Source organism: Anthonomus grandis, chromosome 1 (assembly GCF_022605725.1).
Source record: "Anthonomus grandis grandis chromosome 1, icAntGran1.3, whole genome shotgun sequence".
NCBI lineage: Eukaryota > Metazoa > Arthropoda > Insecta > Coleoptera > Curculionidae > Anthonomus > Anthonomus grandis.
In genome coordinates, this window is record NC_065546.1 from 23,962,552 (window position 1) to 23,986,149 (window position 23,598).

General features: G+C 32.0%; 1 protein-coding gene across 2 annotated transcripts in view; it reads left to right on the top strand.

Annotated features, from left to right (window-relative positions):
* Window positions 1–759: 759 nt before the first annotated feature.
* LOC126744771 (uncharacterized protein CG1161) overlaps window positions 760–23,598 on the top strand; it is a 119,129-nt gene continuing 96,290 nt past the window's right edge. The window contains exons 1-2 of one of the 2 annotated variants that reach the window (XM_050452330.1): window positions 760–971; window positions 1,093–1,217. In XM_050452330.1, coding sequence (XP_050308287.1) covers window positions 915–971; window positions 1,093–1,217 — 182 coding nt within the window. In that variant the 5' untranslated portion in view covers window positions 760–914. The remainder of the gene's footprint in view (window positions 972–1,092; window positions 1,218–23,598) is intronic. The other variant, XM_050452324.1, reaches the window with a different exon arrangement.

The window sequence follows — 23,598 nt, forward strand, 5'->3', positions numbered from 1 at the left end:
CCTGCATCTGTTCCATCAGAGAGAGCTTTTTCTAATGCTGGTAATATTGTTAATGCAAAACGAAGCTGCCTAAAATCTGACAATGTTAAAAAGCTTTGTACATTGTTTATCCTGTAACTTAGTTCTTCATTATTTTCTACTTTATCCATTTTGAACTATTTGTTTGTTATTTTGAAACCTTATTGTACGTTTCTATAAAATGTTATTTTTTTGAGTTTATTTGTTTGCGTTTTTTTGTTTAAGAGTTTTTATTTGTGCTCATCTATTTTTAAATGTTTATTTTATAGATTTATTGGTATTTCTTTAATATTCCCATTATGTTTCGATAATATAATATTTAAAACGACTTTTTCGGTGTTTAAATTTTAAATAAACAGCTGTTTAAATAATTGACTACCAATCTAATTGATTAATTTTATTGGAATATTCAAATAATTCGAATATTTGAATTATTCGACTATTGGCAACAAATTGGCAACAAATCGAAAAACGACTAATTGACTACAAAAATTTCAGAAATTCCGAGCCCTAGTTTCTACTAGTCGAAATTGTAATTCTGTTCAAGTTTGCAGGTGCGGTTTAGTGCAGCCAGTCGAAAACTTCAATAGTGTTACGACACATTTGTGCAAAATTTTGACAGCTTAAAAAAAGTCACAGTAAACACTGAGTGCTGAACTTTCATTACAAGTGGAAAACACTATAAGAATTACTAATATTTGTTCATTCTCATTTGTCAAAACCAGCTGACGTGACTGACGTAAGACGGACGGTACAGTCAAATACAGTGAAATCCTGAAAAAAAAAGCATCTATTTCTATACATAAATATCTCTTTGAGTGGTGATAATATAGGGTCACTAGTTTTTTAAAACGTCAATAGTTTTTTTAGTTTTATAATTAAAATCTCTTGTAACAATGAAGTATTTATTAATTGTAGGACTTTTTATATGGCCCTTATATACTAATTCCCAAGTAAGAATATTTAGATAATATGGCAATACACAATTTTCACTGTTTGATTCCTAAACTACTCTTGTTATTACTATAGATTTAATATGTGCCATTATTTGTAATTAACTCATATATTTTTTAGGCTCAATCATTTGATGACAAACGCTGCAAATGCATTTGCCCAAGCTTGTCTTCAGTTACCAACAAAACAGACAAATCCCATACTGAGACACTGATGCAGACTACAAATGATCCCCCTAATAAATGGTAAGTAAAATTAATAACTTTATCCCAGAATATATAATTAGATCCAAGATGCTATGATAATTTTGTTTAATATATTAGGTAGGATAAAGATGTCTGTTTATTTACTTAATAAGATAGTTCCTATATAGAAAATTCAAAATATCTTGATGGGGCTTAAAAGACCTCAATAACTTGACAACATGTTTATTGAGTCCGTTAAAGTTAAAGCGACGTCTAAAAAATGATTTTTTTTGAAAATTTTTACATAGAATGTTGAGTTTGAACATTTTATTGATAAAAAAGTGAGGATGAAGTAAAAAACTGCAAAATCTAAAAAATTATAAACGATTCTCTACTTATGTATAATTCACAATTACATCCAGCTTAACTATACTTTATTTGCGATTAGCCATCACAGTGACCATTATATATGCTATTAATTTAAATTTAAAGCCCTAAGTAACCAAATTCTTTAACTTAGAAGGATTTACATCACTTCTTTAGGTCATATAGACAAATTTCCAGATTCAAATCAGGAATATCAAATATGTAAATACTCAATACGGATTAATTCATAAATAAAAGAGACTGTCAAATGTCACTTACATGAACAACTATTATTTTATTGTTTATTGGGAGTGGCAATTATCATAATTTTCTGTCATGTCTCATTATAGGTAAGTATTTGTTTATTTATATAATTATAATATATGATTATAAAAATAAACAAATACAAATTTTCAAAAAAAATCATTTTTAGACGTCCCTTTAACTTTACCGGACCCCTTTAGTAGAGATAAGCAATGGTTAATTAGCAAGTTGTGTATACAGGGTGTCTCTAAAAGGTCTGTATAAAATCAGGAATATTTATTCCTGAGGTCAAAATAAGCCAATTTAAAGCAGTATACCTTAGTCCAAAGTTGCTTCATTTCTTAGTTATAGGGTGTTACATTTAAAAAACAAAAATCAATTTTATTTAATTTTTTTTACAATTTCCAACATACCACTTTGAAAATTGTTACCTAGGGGTTTTTTGGTATGAGAAATTTGAAAATGGATATCTTTTTACCATGACCAATAGAGGGTGCTCCATATTGCATTATTGTTGGTGTAAAATAGCCATAACTTTTTTGCAAGTGTGGTTTTAATTTTTTTTAATAAAGGAAACAATTTCCAGAATGCTTTAGAGTAAGAAAGAGACTCTTGTTAGAACCTGCATAGAGTTTTATGTCAAATTGTTATTTTTATAGTACTGTACATTCCTGTCCTTGTTCCTGATGCGTGCAAATTATTCTATTACGAAAAATCAGCCAAATATTACTACAGTTCTACTTGATATATTTTAATGCAATAAAATATTAGTGGAGCGGATTTTAGTAGCTATTTTGAATATTTTTTTCCTTTTCTTTTTTTCTTTTTCTTTCGGAATGGCTGATGTTTTCAATTGCTGTAGAAAACAAAATGTCAATTGGATATGCGTGGTGTGCAATAATATCTTCCATCCAAGTTCCATGAAAAGAACTAAAAATTATGAAATTTTGAATGATAACTTAATAATTTTGAATGATTACGACGCCCGAACCTTTCTAACCCTGATTCATAACTTACAAACTGAGTTAAAGCAAAAGAACAACTATATAACGCGATTAAAGCGTAACTCGGAAGTGTTAGAGGAAAAGTCTTACAAAACGGGGTTTAAATTTCATAATGCCTTTGAATCTCTTAAAACTAAAATTTAGGAATTGCAACACTAATTGGAAAACCAGGATGTCATTATCACGAAATACGAAGATAAAACATATGCGGATTGTAAAACCGAAAGGTCAATAAAGAATAATACCACCTCAACTTAAACCTCTATTTTAAGCAAAACTTCAAGAAGTTCCCAATCTGAAAAAGTTAGTGTATGTTCTTCTGGAATTCAGACCTTCACAAAATCATACATAGAAACATTCGATAAAATAACTGACTGAGCTAAATCAAAACATGATTGTCACCATTGAGGTTTTGGAGAAGGATAATAATCGATAAGTCTCTCGAATCCTAAAACTTACAATGAAGTTTCTGAGTTAGAAGGCGCATCAAAATCTTCAAATAATACTCTTTAATCATACGAATCTTACACTGATAGGCCCTATGTTACTGCAGAACCGTCCATTACTTAACCACACAATTGCATCTCAAAACTTGGTACTTCACCGATGTATGCGCGGATACAGCGATGTTCATATCTCTCCTCTCACCTTGGCCCATCCCCAAGCAGCAAGTGGCTAAATACCTTGTGAACTGCTATGCTCTAAATGATGGTGCACCTAAAGTCACTAAAGTAACTCTGGACCCCAAAATCCAAAAGCTGCCTCCAAAGAGTCACTGCAGGATCCTTATGAGAAACATTTTTTATCTGCCCGTCGAACCCCACGGTAACGGCCAGCAGCTCCAAGTTTTCGTTAGTGTTGTTGAATGTTCAATGTGTTCGTAATAAAACGAGTGAACTTTCTTTACTTTTACACGGACTTAATGATCCTAATATTGTACTCCTTACTGAACATTGGCTTAAAACGAACGAATTGGTGAACTTTCATAATTATGTAGTTATTTCTAGCTTTTGTAGGACTCAATTATCTCATGGAGGATGTATGCTATTAACTAACAAAACGTTTTTAAAGCTCTTTTCAAAGAATTGATAAATTTAACCATCTTAAAGAATCTGTGAATTTACCATAACTTTTTAACAGGAAAACCTATATGTTATTTGTATTTACCGTTCACCACTGATTCTGTTTATGTTTGGAAAGTCTATTGCTTGAAATCCCTTGCTCCTCCCTGTTCTACTGACAGGTGATTTCAATGTAAATTATAATGAGGAGATCTCTATTGAAGCATCAGTATACTACGTAACCTACTTAGTTCATTTACCCTTAAAATGCATGTTGAATCTCCGACTCGCGTTACTCATCCAGCACTATCGACTATATCTGCACTAACTATCCTGAACATGCGGTAAATTGCACCATTGTGAATTCTGGCATTTCGGACCATGAAGCAATTATCTGTGAAATTAGTGAAAAGGGGATATGCTCCAAGACTGCTCCATGTTCTTATGATCGAATTTTCAGCAGAAAGAATTTCGGTGCATTTCATCATGCATGTGTGGCGGCTGGCGTGATGAATTCGCCTGACCTAATCTCATGCTTCCACCAGAAATTGGTACACCTCTTTAATGCCTCTTTTCCCATGTGAAAATCAAACCAAAAAAAAACAATAAGTCCTGGTTTACTAAGGGACTTAAGACTTCATGTAGGAATCTCCTTTCTCTTCATACATTGAAAAAAATTCACAGATTGTCCAGTGTTTCATCAATATTTTAATTTATATAGAACCTTGTATCGCCGGTTAATAAAAGTTTCTAAGCGATCCTTCTATTTAAATCATCTATCTAAGGCTACAAACAGGTCAAGAGAATATTGGCGGATTGTCAACGACATCAGACAAGCACACAACAATTATTCTAAGGCTGTGCCTAACATCCCTGCTTTCGACTGCGTCAGTCGAAAGCATTCGAGACGACGAGATTCTGCTGCGAAAGCTCTTCCACCGTGGGTCCGTGGCGTTGTGGCAACCTGGTTTATTTCATATCTAAAAGGTAGCTGTCAACCAGTGTATGTGGGGTCTAAGTTTTTTAAATATAAAACTGTCGACTGGGGAGTCCCTCAGGGGTCTGCATTGGGACCAATACTCTTTTTCCTATATATAAATGACCTTACCCAACTCTGTATCCAGGGAAAATTTACATTGTTTGCGGATGACACGACCATTCTCTGACATGGAGAGCCATAATGACTGATCTTAAATTTATATTTGAGTGGTTTAGGGCAAATTTACTATCTTTAAATCCTCAAATAACCATAGCCTTGATAACATTCTTGTTGCCAACTGTCCTGTCCAGCAGTACTGTGTCAATAAATTTCTGGGTCTAGTTATTAACAAGGATCAATTTAGGGAACATTTTTTGTCCTTCAGCAATCGAGTTTCTGCAGGCTGTTATGCTGTTAGAGTGGCTTGTCAAGAGCTTGGAGGGGAAATTGGAAGGACAGTATACTTCTTCCTGGTTGAATTCCATATCAGGTACGGCATCTGCTTTTGGGGGAGCGCTAGTAACTACCTTCTGCAGATTTTGTTTGTTCTTCAGAAACGTGCTGTGAGATATATATGCGGAATATCATCTAAAGAGTCTTGTCGGCCATGCTTCATCAAAGAGAGTATTCGTACTATCTACTGCCTCTACATACAGGAAGTAGCATGCCTGATTTTCCTAAATCAACACAAGTTTGTCACCCAAAATCCGAGATATGTTACTCGCCAACATGGTAATCTACGTCTTCCTATACTAACATCTGCTTTAGTCAAGAGATCAATTTTTTTATGAGGGTATAAAAATTTTTAACCATCTGCCGAGAAGCATTAGGGAGGCAAAATCTCCTAAACAATTTAAATTACTATTAAAAAAATTCTTATGTAATCGGGCTTGCTATTCAGTGCTTCAATATTATATTATATATATATTATATATATAATTTATAGTGGAGAGATGCTAATGTTAAAAAGAATAGTATTAGGAATATATGTGCATATTTAATGTTCAATGTTATGCAACTTTTGTATATTGTGACTTTTTTTAATTGTAGTATTATATTATTTTATTAGACACAATAAGGCTTTGTTTATAACATTTTTTTGTTGAGAACAACAAAGCATATTTAAATTGAATTGAACAGCATTCTTATAGATGTAGATAAAAATGAAACTTATTTTTCAGTGAACCATTGTGTTCTATGTTCTCCTAAGTTTTTTATTTATGATAGAAATGGCTTTCTATTAACTTACATACTCAGTATTTTAATGAAATATTTTAAGTTATTAACAAAATAATTCTATTTCTGCGAGTTTTTTCTCTTGAGTTTTAATTGTACTTAAATATTTATTGAATTTTTTTAAATACAAAATACTCAGAAGGAGAAAATTATTCAAAGTTATTATTATTCACACTATTATTCAAATTCATTAAACAGCTATTTCCGTAAGTCAAATTAAATATGGTCAAAATTAATGATTTTTCTAATTAATTTTTCATAATTATAGACTTGCTTGGGTTTTGGCTTGACTTCTATTTGCAAGACAAACATTCGATTTTCAAGACGACGTTTTTGTAACAAAATAATTTGGAAATATAAATAGAAGACCTGAAGAAGACATTTAATATGCTAAATAAGGACAAGGCTCAACTTAGCGCGGAAAATTCTCAACTTAAGAAAGAATAGGAAGAATTATTAAGCCAAATTAATATTTTTGATTTCTCAGACCTTTTAATCACAGAAAATGTTAACCTTGAAAAGAACATTTCCGAGTAAGAAAATACAATAAAAACCAAATAACAAATCTTCATAAAAGTTAAACTATAGATGACAGTAAATATAATAATATTTTCAATGAGGGTCAAGTGTGCATTGAGAACCTGAAGTCTAGACTTCAGAAAATATTGCTAATAAGGAATAAGATAATAAGGAATGCGGTAATATGGGACACTTCGTCTATATGAGGGAGAGAAAAAAAGTTTTGCAAATAAATTGAAAGAACTAAAAGGAGAATATGCAAAACTAACTGGTTCGACTAAGGAAGATGTACAGCACAAAAGTAGCAAACTATGAACATCAAAATAGCGAAAGTATTTGATGTTGATTTTAGTGGGGGTAGTAAAAACAACAAGAATAACAATAAAATTACCCATGATAGGGATAAACATAGCAATGGAAATAACAAGAACTATAGGGAAAACATAAATTACAACAATAATAATAAATATAACATTCATAAAGAACCTAAACATAAATACGGGATTCTCTTACTAACGGACGAATATGGGAAATATTTGTATCCTTATTTTAAAAATCAGTTCTCTTCAGATTATAATATACAGGTTGTATGCAAACCTAATGAAACATTTTACGGAGTTGTAAATGGCCAAAAATCTTTTATTTCTGAGTTGACAATGAGTGACTTTGTGGTGGTGTTGGCTGGCGTTAATAATTTTGATATTGATATAAGTGATATAAGGCTACTGTCTGGTATGTGTTTCTACAGTAACCTTATTATATGTACCGAGTGTACTACTAAGAGAGGTCGTCGGTCATATCTCAGTAACTAGCTATCCCACAGCATAGGAAAAAAATCTTTCTAATCCTAGAGAAGAATGATTTTGAAGTATGATAAATTCTAAACATTTTTTATTTTAAACTTTTTTTTAATCTGTCAAATAATGGGTGGGGAAAGGGTTGAATATTTATATTCAAAATTGTTGATAACTTTTGATTGGCTTAACCAATTTTAACAAGCTTGATTTTTTAGCCGACTTAGTTGTTTTGTTGAGGGCTAGAGAGCGGTTTGTGTTATTTTGGACCTTTTCAACGATTTTCTGGCAAATATTAAATACAACAAGATAATTTTTTTTATTTTTCAATTTCAACTTTTTGTAATAAATAAATTGTTTTATATTTTTAATGGTGTCTCAGATGCTCAAACTGTTTTCCTTCAGTTTCAATACAAAGTCGAAGTCGTTGACAGAACCGCTGTCTGGATTTCTGCTTTGGGTAAGGAATTTATTGCATTGCGTATTCGGTCCTGCATGTCGTTCTTTGTTTTGGGTGGGGTGGCAAAAACAAAATCTTTAATCCTTCCCCACAGATAAAAACAGTCAGATATGGGGATCTAGCAGGCCAAGGAAAAATACTTCCTCTTCTTACCCACAAACGATACTGTCTGGTTAAGTATTGACGAACTTGAACTTCAAAATGTGCAGGGCAACCATCACGTTGGAAAATTATTTGCCTGCCCTCTTGTTTCCAAATCAACATCTTCCAGTAATCCCGGGAGATCATTTAGCAAAAAATGTAAATACACATTACCAGAAAGTGTTTGATTGAGAAAGAAAGGACCAATAATTTTTCCCCCAATAATGCCGCACCACACATTTACAGTCCATTGGCCTTGGTGTTGAGTCTCGCGGATCCAACAGGGATTATCTTCTGCCCAATAATGCAAATTATGCAGGTTTACACCACCATCACTGCTAAATGATACCTCGACCGTCCATAATATCTTCGAGATAAATCTTCTCTAACCATGTTCGACAGCCAATGGCAGAAATTAAGTCTATTATCAAAGTATTTTTCAAGAAGCGCCTGAACCACGTGATATGGATGAAGTCTAAATAAAAAGCAATAAATATAAGATATTAGGATGCTTATTAGCGTTGTAACAAATAAAAATAGGTACCTGTGCTCTTTCAGAATATTTTCTGCTGTACCGAGGGACATTCCCAATTCCCTACAAATATTTCGGATGTTTATGTGAGGGTTTATTTCAATATATGCCAAAATATTTATAACGTGTGCCTCTATGCACCCTCGCCTTGGTCTTCGATGAATATTGCCGCTAAACCGGTAAAGATTCTATGATTATCGTGTTTGCTATCAGGATATCTTTGGGCATAAATACGGGCTGCAATGCGTGCATTTTGCATTAACTCAAAATACACTGCTAGCATATCGAAAGCCATGTCGTTTGGAATTACGATTGGCATTTTTAAAAACTTAAGTGATTTCAAAAACGTCTTCGACGTGACATCTATCATAAACGTTTTATCATGGCCCCGAAAATATTTATCAAATTCATTTGTTTCCAAACCTTACTATTGACTATGTGACGCAATAATGCCAGCGCGGTGACAGATTTCATTGTTTAAAAAAATTTTAATATATAATTTCGGAATAAAATAAGAAATCAAGCTGCGATTTGTGCCAGTTTCTATGTTTTTCATGTCTTTTAGCTCAAATGAAAAAACTACATCGTAGTATTTAATATATGCCAGAAAATCGCTGAATAAATACAAATTAAAACAAACCGCCGTTTAGCGCTGAAACAAAACAACTAAAACGGCTAAGTAATTATACAACATAAAAGCCTAATAATTATCCTTTAAAATAAAAATAAGCTCGTTAAAATTCGTTAGGCCAATCCAAAGTTATTAGGAATTAGAAAAAAAAGTTATCCACCTATTATTTGACATATTTGAAATAAATAAGTGTTTAGAATTTATCATACTTTAAAATGGCATCATTCTGCTCTAGAATTTACTTTGAATATTTTCAATAAAACCAATTTTTTCTATTTCAAAGTTGTATTACGCCCCCTAGCGGGCATCGTACGAACTTGTAAATAATTTCCAGCAATTTCTCTTTGCCGCTTTTATCAGAAAGATTTTTTTCCCTACGCTGTGCGATAAGTAGTTACTCAGATATGGCCGGCGACCTCTCTTAGTTTTACACCCGGTACAGTTCCAGCTAAATATGAGGCATATTTTCCTAACAAAAATATAGAATTTATTAATAATAAAATTATTAATTTGGTGGCAGATCTTAGATAATATGCAACAAATATAAACCTCTTGGACTTATATGCACATTTAAATATTCAGACTACTCTAACAAAGCTACACTCAAAAAAAAAATCCTTAATTTAAGGGTACTCCTTTTTTTTATAGAAAGATAAGTAAAAATATTATTAAAAATTTTTATAAAATTATTATTTAATTAAAAATCTCCATATAACTGTTTTGAGAGATACTTATACTTTATCAAGCATACAAAGTTTATTCAATTAATGTAAATATATTCTTTCTTTTAGATGTCGATACCATATTACAAAATACGAAATTATTATAGTAGTTTAAAACTGATCTTGAATTAAGAACTTTAGTATTTAACATTATTACTCAAAAGAGTTAGTATAAAGTACAGTGATGTTCTTGGATTAACTATTATTTAGTTTTGAAATTCAAAATGTATTTATTTGCTCTAAGAGTATTTCTAGTTCATGATTTAAGAAATTTTAGAATTAGTATACAATATTGGAGTCGTCAACAATAAGGATTCATCTTAGAAATTAACTGCTACACAAAGCAGTTGGTGTAGGTGTCTATCAACTCCATTCTTAAGCTTTACATTTGTTTTTCATGATAGGGTAAAGACTTTTTCAAACGTTAATTTTGATAGAGCCGAAATGGACCTTCTCAAACTCGGCTTAAAACATTGTTTCAATTCAATTTTCAGTTGAGTTTGATACAGTTTTGGAGCAAATTTCTAACAACATCAATTTAAAAACGTCTCTTCGCAACGACCTATTTAGTATATAGCATAAATTTAAATCTAATTTAAAAAAATCAAAACCTTACTTAAAATCTCCAGACAAAGCCTTAAAATCCATTAAAAACAAAATAAAAAACTATAATCTGGTTATCTCAAAAGCAGATAAGGGAAATTGCTGAGTGATTAAGGAAAAAGTATTTTATATATCCAAAGTTGAAACTTTTTTAACTGAAAACAACAAATCACTAAAGTCGAGTTTTTTTAACAACTTTATTAGAAAGAGTTCCATTCTTTTAGAGAGAGAAAGAGTTTCAAAAATAATTTGACCATTTTTTAGAAGAATATAGTGCTCCGTATTCCCTCTTATCCACTAATCCACATCTTTATGGTTTACCCAAGTTACATAAAGTCGACATTCCAATAAGACCAGTAGTTAGTTTCACCATTCATTGTAGTTAGTAACACTCCAATTTTCCTTTTCTCCAATTTTATCCTTAAATTAATAAATAATTTAACAGCTTTCAGCCCTAAATTTGGTGTTAAAAATTCTACTGATCTTGTAAATAAACAGTCTCACAATTGCCTTATAATTATCTATTCGTTTCTTTTGATGTAACCAATCTTTTCACTGCAGTACCTAAATCTGAAAGTGTGAATATCATTAAAAATATTTTAAGGACAAAATAAATAACAATAATCTTATTTCCCTAATAATATTACTTAACCACTGCCTTTCCCTAGATTTTTTCCTTTTCAATAATACGTTTTACCAACAGCCAGATGGCTTAGCTATGGGTAGTTGTTTATCTCCATTTTTGGCGGAGGCCATCATCGCTTGGAATGAAATTTCATAAAGACTGATAACAATAAAGAGATTTTCAATTGGTACAGATATGTTGACGATTGTCTCTGTTTCTTGAATTGTGGCACAGTGGGAGCTCAGTTACTCTTAAACAAGCTAAACCAACTATATCCGAAGATTTCTTTCACACTAGAAATAGAAACGAATATTTGAATTTTTTAGACTTAACTATAGATAAGCAACCAAATAGTTTTTTAGAATTTTCAATATACCAAAAACCCAAACAGACCACATAATTTCAAATGTTTTCAACCACTCTCACCAACACACGGTTGCTTTTAATTCTTACATTCACCGTCTTTTAAACATTCCTTTATCTCCTTCTAATTTTCAAAACTAAATAAATATTCTTAAACTAATTGCTTATAATAACAACTATGACCCCAACCTAATTAATATTTTAATCAAAAAAATCAAGTTAGCTAATTTAAAAAAAAAACAGATCTTTCCTGATGTTAAAAAAGATACTAAATTCATATCTCTGCCATTCATTAATTCTCATCTAAATAAGAAAATTAACAATAGCTTCATTAAACACTAATCAGAATTACTAGTTTGAATTTGATCAATACCAAGGATAAACTTGACATATTATCAAAGAGTGGTATTTACAGGCTGCAGTGTGATTCTTGCGATTGTTCATATGTGGTAACCTGTAAAATTAAAAATTTCTTTACCCGAAGAAAAATTCACTGTTGTAGTCTAATTTGTGTCAACAATTTATCACCAACTAACTTGTACTTCCACACATTATTTATGATAAAATGACATCTAGACCGATCTGTCGTTACTACCGCTCTGACAGGTTCACATAACATTGATATAAATTAAAGTATCATACGTTTACCCACAGATGCATCGAACTTCCCCCTGGAAGTTGACTATAGGTTAACCTATATTAACATACTATTTCCCGCCATTTAAGAACTACAATAAAATGTAAACAAAACACGAGGGACACTAAGGTGCTCCCTTTTTAAATACTGTTTGTCCTGTTTAGTGTTCCGTATAGTCTTAAGTGTTTTTAAAAGTACTACGCTCCTTAGAATAATTTTGATACTATCAAATGTGTTCCCACCATGAAAAACTTCTGGGCTTAACTGACAAGTGAGTACATTCCATTTATGCACCTTTAGCTATAATGTTTTTTAATGCATATAACACCCAACTCATTTTTAGTTAGCACTGATGATGGCTCATACGCCGAAAGCGCTTTACTAAGCTTTTAAAAATAAATTGCTTTGAATACATCTGGTTTCATTAATTTGTATTATTTATTTGTTATATGAAAAAATTAGAGAAAACATTATTTTTTCATATACAGAAAGGGCCATTGAAAAACAAAACATGGCAAATATTTTATATACCTCTCCAAAAAAAATATCGCTTATACCCTTTTAACCCTCAACATTACTGCAAAATTTAAAGCAATCTCAAGCATTTTAAATCTCCTTTTTAAATGCAAGCCTTTGAAAATGTGGAAAAAATGGATAGTTTCTGTTAAATTCATGATAAGGATTACAGTTTTATCAATCAATCAATCATATGCTTTATTGTCAAAAAATTACAAAATTTTGTAGACAAAGCTAATAAAAACAAAACAAAACACACAAAATAAAAAAATAAAAATAAATATACAAACAAAATAAATACATGCAAAATTGTACAAAAACAATGTACCTGGTCAATATACATCGGAAAAAAGATTATGCATCTTTTTGGCTTTGTATAGAATAGAGCTTTTTACTAACTCGGACCGAGGGGTTTGCAGATCAAGATCATGCACTGCGTTGCGAAGTGAATAATTGTAAGACGGCCTACTTGGCATTTCTGACTTATGTTTGCGTACTAAGCAACTAGATTCAAATATGAATAAAGAGGGAAGAGTAAGTATCTTATATATTTAAAGATTTCTTGACAGTGAGCTCTGCTATTAAGTCCAAGCAGATACCGAACTGCTCTCTTTTGGATTTTAAAGATGCACTCAAATTGAGTCACACCGCATGTGCCCCAGAATGGAAGGGCGTAACGTAGATGTGACTCAAAAAGGGCATAATAAACTGTTCTTGATGTTTGAAAACTTAATTCCCTGGAAACTGATTTTAAGGCAAAACATGCTGAACTTAATTTTTTATATAAGGCATCAATATGCAAGTCCCATTTTAGGGAGTAGTCAACATTAAGTCCTAAGAACTTCACAGATTCAACGACGTCCAAACTGGTGTTGTTAAGTACAAAGGGTTGAATAGTAGTTTTATAATATGATAAGACTTTAGTTTTTGAGACATTTACGCACAGAAGATTAGAATCGCACCACGATTTAATGGTAATTAAGTCATTAGAAATAGTAGCATGTAGTGCCCTAGCATCCGGATTGCTCCATGTAAAGCTAGTATCGTCAGCAAAAAGACAAATTTTGCCACTGATGTTAAGATTGGCCATGTAATTTATAAAAATCAGAAACAAAATAGGGCCCAAGACTGAACCTTGAGGTACCCTACATTCTGTTGGTTTGCAAGAAGACTTCGTCGTATCAACCTTTACAAGCTGCTTTCTGTAACTGAGATACGATTTAAACCACTCAAGGGGCGTTCCTCTGAACCCATAGTGATTCAATTTGTCAATTAAGATGTTATGGTCTACATAATCAAAAGCCTTGGAGAAATCACAAAAAATTGTTGCTGTTGAATGATTATTATTTATACTGGTGTAAACACTATTAAAGAGAGAAAACATCATTTGTGCACTTGTTACTCAAGAATCCAAATTGGCGAGGAGTAAGAATTTTATATTTAAACAGAAACGATAAGAGCCTTTTTTTAACCAATCGTTCAATGATCTTTGATAAAGTGGGAAGGAGTGCGATTGGGCGATAGTTTGAAGCTTATTGTTTATCTCCTCCCTTATGAAAAGCAATAATTATTGCAGTCTTAAGGCAGGTAGGAAAGACTCCATTTTGGAATGACTTGTTAATTAAGTTTGTTAGATGGATTAAGGTGCAATTTGGCAGATTGGAAAACATTTTGAGAGTGAGCCCATCTGTACCAGATGATGATTTGTTTTTTATTTCATTTATTGTAGTTTGAAGCTCTGTTGATACAATGGGGGTAAAAAAGAAGCTGTGTAAATTTTCATTTGGGAGATATGAACGAGGATCGTGAGAAGGTGTTATGGTAGCCATTAGATTTTTAGCTACAAAGTAGTGATTAAGGTCCGCGGGTGAAGTAGGGATAGTGCTAGATGAAGAAGTCTTATTTCTTAATTCATTTACAATAGACCATGTTTCTTTGGCAACATTACTTGATTCGATCATCCTTTTATTATAATAAATATATTTTGCAGCTTTTATAGTCTTATGGTACATTTTTCTATAAAGCTTGACATAGTTATGAAAAAAATACGCTGTCTGTAAATTTTTTCAGGTGTGATAATGAGCGCATGTTTTTTGCAGAAACACGTAAGCCTTTAGTGGTCCATGGCTTATGATGTTTAAGTCTTATTATACATATTTTAAATTAAGAAAATTTATATTTTAATGGCATTTGAAAAGGCCACTAAAATGATGTATATCGCACTCGGCCCTCCTTCCTATTTAAGATTTTAGGGTGGATGCCACCCCCTTTGAGAGGGTTATGGGTATATGAAGGTGATTTTGTGATTATTAAGTGTCCTCCTTGAAATAAAATTGGACGGATCTGAGCGATTTTTTTAAACGGTATATGAAAAATTATCCGTGTTTCGTTTTGAGTGGGCCACTATAAGCAATAAATTAACAGTTAACTAATTACTATTTACAAAATCCTTAATTAGTAAATACTGATGTTTTTTAATCCTTACTTTAGCTATTAAAGAAAGTACATACATGCTAACGCAGTATTTGGTACATCTTTTGGCCGAAGCTCCGATCGAGGACCGGTCATGTAACGTTGAAGGTATTGATTAACCCAACTCCGCAAGCTTTTTTCTCTCTCTTTGTTGTGTTCGCTTAGAGCAGTCCGCGTACTGTTTTATAGGGCATCTACGCTTTAAAGTTTGCTGACCAATAACCTCATGAGATCTGCATGCTTCATTCTTGACAAATCCTTCTAATAAGACAGTCTCTTGCATAACAAGCCAATCGTGCTGTTTTTTCAAAAACCGATCTTTCATGTAATGATTCTTTTTCCAAAGTTCAAATAATTTTTGTCAAATATAAATCATGCGGTCTTGCAGCTTTTAAGATTGGCATTTTCTTTATTGCTTTCATCCAAAAGAAGCGTATTACATGTTTCTTTAAATACGAGCACACTCCGCTCAGCGGTGCTCAAGTTCTTGTTGCCATACCTTGGCCAAATTTCAAACGGATACATGGGCGTAAATACACACTGCCGACTTAAGCCTTACTAATAAGAAATAATTGAAAATACTAATATTATAATACCCAAAATAAAAATTATTATGTGATAATTTAATAAAACCATGAGTTAAAAACAAAGTAGTACGTATTTGTTTTTTTTACAATTACCTTAAATTGGCGAAAATGGGGAAAGAGATTCGCATAAAATATTATATATAAGCTAAGATATAACACATCAAATTAGATATACAGGGGGACGTTTAATTATGCATTTACTGAATTTCTGTCACCTCCTCACCTCCAGCTAACCTCACTTTAATATGTCAAATGGGAACCCCCATCGTGTGTGATACATCATAGTAAGCAGCGTAAAATTCTCTATTCAACGGTACCAAAAAAAACGAAATCGGTAAATGTGTAAGCAAATAGTTAGCGAAAATGTCTAGAAATAATGAATATTTTATTTACGCCAAACTTTGGTATTTTAAATAAATACTTTTAGTGTGGTACCTACATCGTTTTAAAATTCTTACATTTTTTATAATAGATCATCAAAAAAAAATACAAGCAATTTAGAAGTTAAAATGTGTGGTAACAAACAGTACATTTAGTTCAAGCAAATTATTTATTTTTTTAAGTAAAGAATGTGTTTGCGAGAAAAAAGAGTGTCTTCAAATTTTTTGCAAAAATCTTTGCAGTCTTATAACTTTGTATGTGTATTTATTTCACTTATATTTTTTGCGAAACCTACCTAATAGGTACAAAAAAACACTGCAATACCTTACATTTTTAAGGCGTTTAAAAAGCAGGCGATTTATTATTGTTAAAACTGTCAGTTTGACGCGTGCAATTTTTCAATTTTAGTTAAAACAGTGAGTTAATAAAATGGTGTATACGCTAGCCGAAAGAATAGAAATAATTTTTAGAAACATTTGCTTCAGTGACGAATCGACCTTTTTTTTAAATGGCCTGGTGAACAGACATAACTGTAGATACTGGGATAATGAAAATCCGCATGTTTTTCGGGAAGGCCATACCCAATATCCCCAAAAAATTTATGTTTGGGCAAGAATTTATGGGAATGAAATAATCGGGCCATTTTTTTTGGAAGAAAATTTGACTGGCGAAATTTATTTAAACCTTTTAAAAAATGCAATATACCCTTCCATCATCCAATCTATGGAAAATCAAGTAGATCAACATGGTGCTATATTATTGAATGAAAATTATATACATTATCAGCAGGATGGAGCTCCTGTGCACTACACTTTGGTAGTTCCAGAGTGGCTTGATGAAAATTTTCGATTTCGAAAAGTGGATTGGCAGACGTGGTGCAATCGAATGGCCTGCGCGGTCTCCGGACCTAACCCCACTAGACTTTTTTCTTTGGGGCTATTTAAAAAGCAAAGTTTATAAAACCCCACCTGAGAGAATTGAGAATTTAAAAAATAGAATATTTTAAGAATGCAGAGAAATTAGCGGGCAGACCCTTGCCAATGTTCGTAAGGAGTTTGAAAATAGGCTTCTTTATTGTCTTGCTAATAACGGCGCGCATTTTGAACATTTAATAAAATAAATTTGTTAAACTAATTACATTTGTTTTTCTACCCTACCGATTTACACTTTAATTGCTTCTTGGTCAATCAATTTTATTTTTTTTATAACCACTTGTATCACACCATGGGATAGCCATTTGACATACCAAAGTTTGGCGTAAATAAAATATTCATTATTTCTAAACATTTTCGCTAACTATTTGCTTACACATTTACCGACTTAATTTTTTTTGGTACCGTTGAATAGAGAATTTTACGCTTCTTACTATCTATGATGTATCACACGATGGGGCTTCCCATTTGACATATTAAAGTGAGGTTAGCTGGAGGTGAGGAGGTGATTGACAGAACTGCAGTAAATGCATAATTAAACGTCCCCCTGTATATCTAAATTGACGATTTTTTTTTTTTTTTTGAAATGAAAGCACGGTATAATAGTTACATAATGTTGTTGCCAAATTCTACTTATACAAATAACTTTAAAATTGTCAGTTATATATAAAAATAAAGTACGTACTTGAAAAAGTACGTACCTTGTCCTTGAAATCCATCAATTCGTAAAGACCGACCAATAAAAACTTGTAATATCTCGAGTCACTGATAACGCAACGAAGTGATAAGCGAACTGTCAAATTTGAATTAGTAAACTGCAAAAATTTGAAATATTTGTGAAATTCGAACATCATGTTGGTTACATTAATTGGTTCATTATCATGATATACATACAAGGGAGCCCTATACTATTTTAATTCAACACCGTTAATGTCAATTGCCATATGACATATTTAAGTATTTTGGTAGACATATAACATAATAAAATCTTAATTGTATTTATTTTTTTTAAAGGTCACTGTTGTTATATTGTTAAATTGGCATATACTACTCACATACTATTAGGCGGTTAGGGTTTAAATCTTAAATCTTGAATAGATTTTATGTCTCTACAAAAATCTTTTAAAATAAACTGATAGTAATAATTATTGTTAATATATAATTATTGGGCTTGATTGGAGAGTCAAATACAAAAAAAATATAATTGTTAATTTTAAAGCTGTCTTTTATTTACTCACGACTAGTTCTGTAAAGTTCTAGTTTAGGGTGTGGGGTTTATAAGTTAATAGGTTTTATGGTTTAAGCCGCCATAAGCCAGTGGCGCCGATTCCACCTAGGTGTAATAACTGGGAAATTAATGTATTTCTTTCAATAACAAATATTTACATTAGACATACAATTCTTAAGTTGAGCCAGCAAGGCATTTTGCTGCACCATTTGACATCCCCAATTCCCCAACCCTAGCGTGATTCAACAGTGTAGCAATTTCTCTGTAACATGACTCACCCAATCCTCTTAGCTCAGCAATAATATCAATATGACTAATATTGCCCTAAAGATGAGAATAAAATTCTTTGATGTCAGCTGGCATCAGTATGAAGATAACATATATGTTCTATCTATGTTAAGATGCCTTTTATTACAAGTTCATATTCTGAACTCCTCCTTCAAAATACATATCCTCAGCTCTGCAGTTTCAAGAGAATCAGCCACATATGCGATTGTTCATCATATGTATCATCAGCAAAAAGAGTAAATTTACTATATTGTTTTATTCAAGGCACAATAAGAGAAAAGTAGTAAAGAAACCATGAGAATAATTAAAGTATTTACATTTTTATGTAGGTTGTATTAACACTGCTTCCCTCTTAAGTTTGATCAATTCGATTAATCAATACCTTTAGTGTCAAAGATAGGTTCACTTGAGTTATGATAAGGGACCAGCCGGACGATGTTTACAATTTACATTTTCATTGTCAGACGTCGTTGGATCCAGTACTTTGATTATTATTACTTTGGTCTTTGATTCTTGTGACCCCATGAAATAGACCTTCCAAATCCCTGTGAAGCTTTGGTGGCTTGACCTTCATCCTTAGTGGAGTCTATAACACTATAAGAGGCATGCTGATAATTTACTGATAAATGTTTTTTCTTTGTAAGAAATCTTTTATTGAAAGATTTATAACAACCGAAACGCTGGTAAGAAACAAATAGTTTTATTTAGCACTTGACCAATTTTTTTTTGGTCTTGTGCTTGGCACATTTAGCCACTTGTTTCAATATAGGAACTCATTTATAACAGAACAGGTTGCTAATATAGTATTTAAACAGTTATACTATTGGGTAGTGTGACATTTTATTCTCATTGTATCTAATTTCCAAAAAAGAGTATAAAAAAGGAATAGTGCAAGAAAGATTAAAACTGGGGATCTTAAACAGTCACACACTTCTTCTTGTCTCTTCTCTTTCTGGAGCCAATGCAGGATATTTTTTTAAAAGACAAAACATAGGGGATCATTCATTCCTAATTTATGTAAATATTTGATAAAATTTCCATGACCCTCTAGAAATCTGAAGAAAGGTGTCAAATATCTTGGAAAGTTACATTTGGAAACCATACTATAACTGCTAAGGGACGTTTTTATCATAGTGTAGGTATTTGAGGTATTTGCTAAATATTCAACATATTTTCTTTTCTAAGTTTCTGAAGCCCTCCAACCTTTTGGATAGTTGGAATTAGATCACTAAAGTGTACTTTGGAAAGAATCCGATCTGTCTTAATTGCTTCCTTGGACTCTTCATCTGCCAAATAATTTCCTAGCAATCCTTTATGTCCCTTTAACCAAATGAATGCTACCTTAATATTATGTTTATCAAAATTACTACTTTGTAACTACTTTGTTTTTGATTGCAAAACTGATTATGAATCAGAAAGTATTAAAAAGTTTGAAATTATATTAGCATCACTAATAAATTCCAGGACTTCAAATATTTCTAACGCCTCTGCACTAAAAATAGAAGATAGTTCTCACACTTGTACTTTCTTTTAATATTAATTTTCAGAATAATAAAGGCACAACCTGTACCATCACCAGTTTTTGATCCATCTGTGTATATTTCTAAGTAAGTTTGAAATTTATTTAAAATATCTTTAAGAATAGTTTGATTGGCTTTATGACAGTACTAAATCTACTAATAATTATTATTGTGGACTCAAAAAAATGAACTCCAAAAGGTAATTGGTACATCCACAGTATATTTGTGTTTAATCAATGTCATTAATCAATTGATGGAGGTATTTTGTTTCAGTATAAGCTTCAGCCAATGGAAGACTATTTTTATTCAACCAAACCGATAGTTAAATTCGACATACCAACTTTATTAATTGTATCTATTAGTGGGTTATTGCGATATTGCACATTATTGCTCGATATTGCTCATTAGTCTCTGCTAGTAATGCTTCAATCGGCGTGGATCGTAAAGCGCCTGTGACTAATCTCAAAGCTGTATAATGTATACGATCAACCTTTAGTAGTAGTAGCCTTAGTAGGCTCGTTTTAGTAGCAAAACCATAAACATTGAGCCGTTATCCAGCAACGATTTAGTAAATGCTCGATAGAACATTAAAGCTGTTTTAACATCAGAGCCCCATTTTCGGGAGGAGACTGATTTTAAAATATTCAAGCTCTTTTTAGCTTTTTGTAACATATAATTTATACGGGTATTTCATGTCAATTTTTGGGCTAAATATATACCAAGGTATATTAGTTCTTTTATCCAAGGAGGGTAGTATTACTTAAAATTATTTGATTATTTCTTTGCAGATTGTGTCGTGATTACTACGGCTGATTTTTTGCTAGAAAGACTAAAACCATTGCTTGAAAAATATGTATTACAATTATACATAACATGGTTATGATCATTTTTACAAGTTGGCATATCTATTGCATATATGCTGTACAATAAATACAAAAATCGTCTGCAAATTGAAATATTTTAGATCTTAGTTGCAGCTTGTGAAAATCAGCCGTGTAAAGATTAAAAAGTAAGAGGCTCAAAACCGAATCCTGATGTAGGGCTGCAGATGTTGTCCTATAATCTGTAGTATTATAACCAGTTTTTATGGTAATATTTCTGTTTGTAAATAATCTAATAATATTATGAGCAAATCTTGCAGGAACACTTAAACCAATAAGCTTTTCTAACAGGACATAAAGATTAACATTTTCATAAGCACTTTGAATATCAAGAAATAATGAGTTGAAAGTTAAATTGTAAAAATAAAATTGGTTGGCTTAAATAGGGGTTTTTATCCGATTGTTTTCTTGGAATATATTGATAAACCGAAATAGGTGCTACTTTATTTAAAAATGTATTAGCAATATCATTATTTCCGGATGCAGTTTACCCTATTCCAAATTTTCGTTAGAGAGGTTTGAGCACTACAAAAGTTAATCCAGTTCTCTTTAGATTTTTTTTTAAAGTATAGTTTGCACTTGACCGATATTTTTTCATATGCTATGTAGTTTTCATAATTATTATCTTTACGGTAAAAGTTATAAATATGTTTAAGTTTATTTGAAAGGTTTTATTTATTTATTTCAATATACGGCAGAACCAGTTTACAAAAACAATAATAGATAATACTAGATAATATAACAATATAAATATAATACTAGAATTACAAAAGAAAATATATCAAGATAAAACCTGAAAAAACAATAATCAACAAAGCTAAAAACTTAACACTATCCAAGGAACGTACTATAAGATTATTAATTTTTGATTTGAATGACCTTAAGCCGCTGGAAAATGTCTTAAAAATCTTATGATCTTAAAAATCTTCTCTGTCCAACCTCAAGGCGTTCAATATGAGAATCATAATAAGGGGACCAAATTACAGACGCATACTCAACCAAGGAACGTACCAAAGAGTAATAAAGTAATTTGAAACAGTAAGGTGAAACATGTACACTATTTCTAGTGATAAAAACAAGACTACGCATACTCCTGTTAATAATATCCAAAATGTGCGGCAAAAAAGTTAGCTTGGTATCGAAAAGAACACCTAAATCTTTATCTGTATCAACTGACCTGAGTTCGTTTTTGTTGATGGCGTATTGATAATTAATATTTTTATTAGAATGACCAAACGAAATACATACACATTTCTTTACATTCAGTTCCATACTACTGTTGTGACCAGCACAAGTTTAGATATAAGGACAATAATAGAAAAAGACAATTATAAACTTAAAAACAATTATTGTGTCATCTAACTTTGGACTTAAATAATGTAACTGTGGCGTATTAATAACGCGCGTCGCCGTCCACCCCAAATCAATCAATGAGTATGCAGTATGAAGTCGTCGATCGAACAAGTAAAAAGTAGGTCGCGGTCGCCCTTCGCACCGTCGCGTCGGTCTCCGTCTGGACGGCTATTCTGTAAACGCGTGAAACAACATTCACACGAGAAGTGGGTGGAGCTCACTCGAAAATTACTAATAAAAGTTTATTCTGTAAACAGGGGAGCGCTCACATCGTGCGAAAAATGCGTGATCACACTTCTACTGCTAAATTGTGAGGGAGAAGGATATCCTAACCTAAGTTCCAAGACAGGTGATGAAAATCCAAAAAAAAAATAGCGTTGTTTTGTTTGGTTTGTTAGTTCTGATTATAAAAAAATCCCTCCGATTATTATTATTGTGTATAATAATAACCATAATATGGATTTTGCTTTTATTTATGGATTATTTATGGATTTTTTGCCTTTATGTTTTTCTTTAAATCTTGCTAAGACTAAAAATGAAAGGTATACTCAAAACTGTTTTTATTTACCCTAATGTTTCACCTACTTTTCGCCATTGCTTCCAAGTTTTACAGGATGCCCCAGGGAATGCATTTAGCGTTACAGTGATGTTTTCCCACAAGTTTTGGGCGTCTTTCTTTGTAAAACTATTTAAAAATAGTCCACTTTGTAGCTGGGGGTGTTTTTTCATCCACTCAGTTAGAATTTTTTTTTGTCCATTGGTCATGGGGGTCGATCGATTACACTCTGCCATTTTAATACCACATACTACTTCTATCTAATTTCTAATTTATTAAAGTGGTAACACTAACATAGATAATTATTAATGTCTTTTAATCCGTTGTACAAAAAAATAAAATAAATAATAAATACCCGGCATCCGGTACGTCAAATGTCAAAATCCTTGTCAGGTCAGCGGCGCGTCGAATGTATGAGCGCGCGTATTCTATTGGTCGAGAATCTGGCAACGCTGTAAGAATTACATGATCGTGATGATCGTTCACCACACGGTCACTGCTATTACAGAATACTAATTTTTATACCTAGGGAGAGGAACGTGATGTGAGATCCCTTCTCTCAGGAGGAAGTGTCACTTCCTCCAAAATTACAGAATAGCCGCCCTGGCGTCTTGAACTTTGCTCCCAGTTTTGGCGCGCAATAATCGATCTCGGTATCTTTTATGTGCTATTTATAGCTCGCGGCTTAAGTTTTTAGTAGTATTTATTTGTTTAGTAGTATTTATTTGTTTGTAAGTTTTTATTTGTACAAGGTATAGTTTTGTAGACTATATTTTGCACAATTTTATGA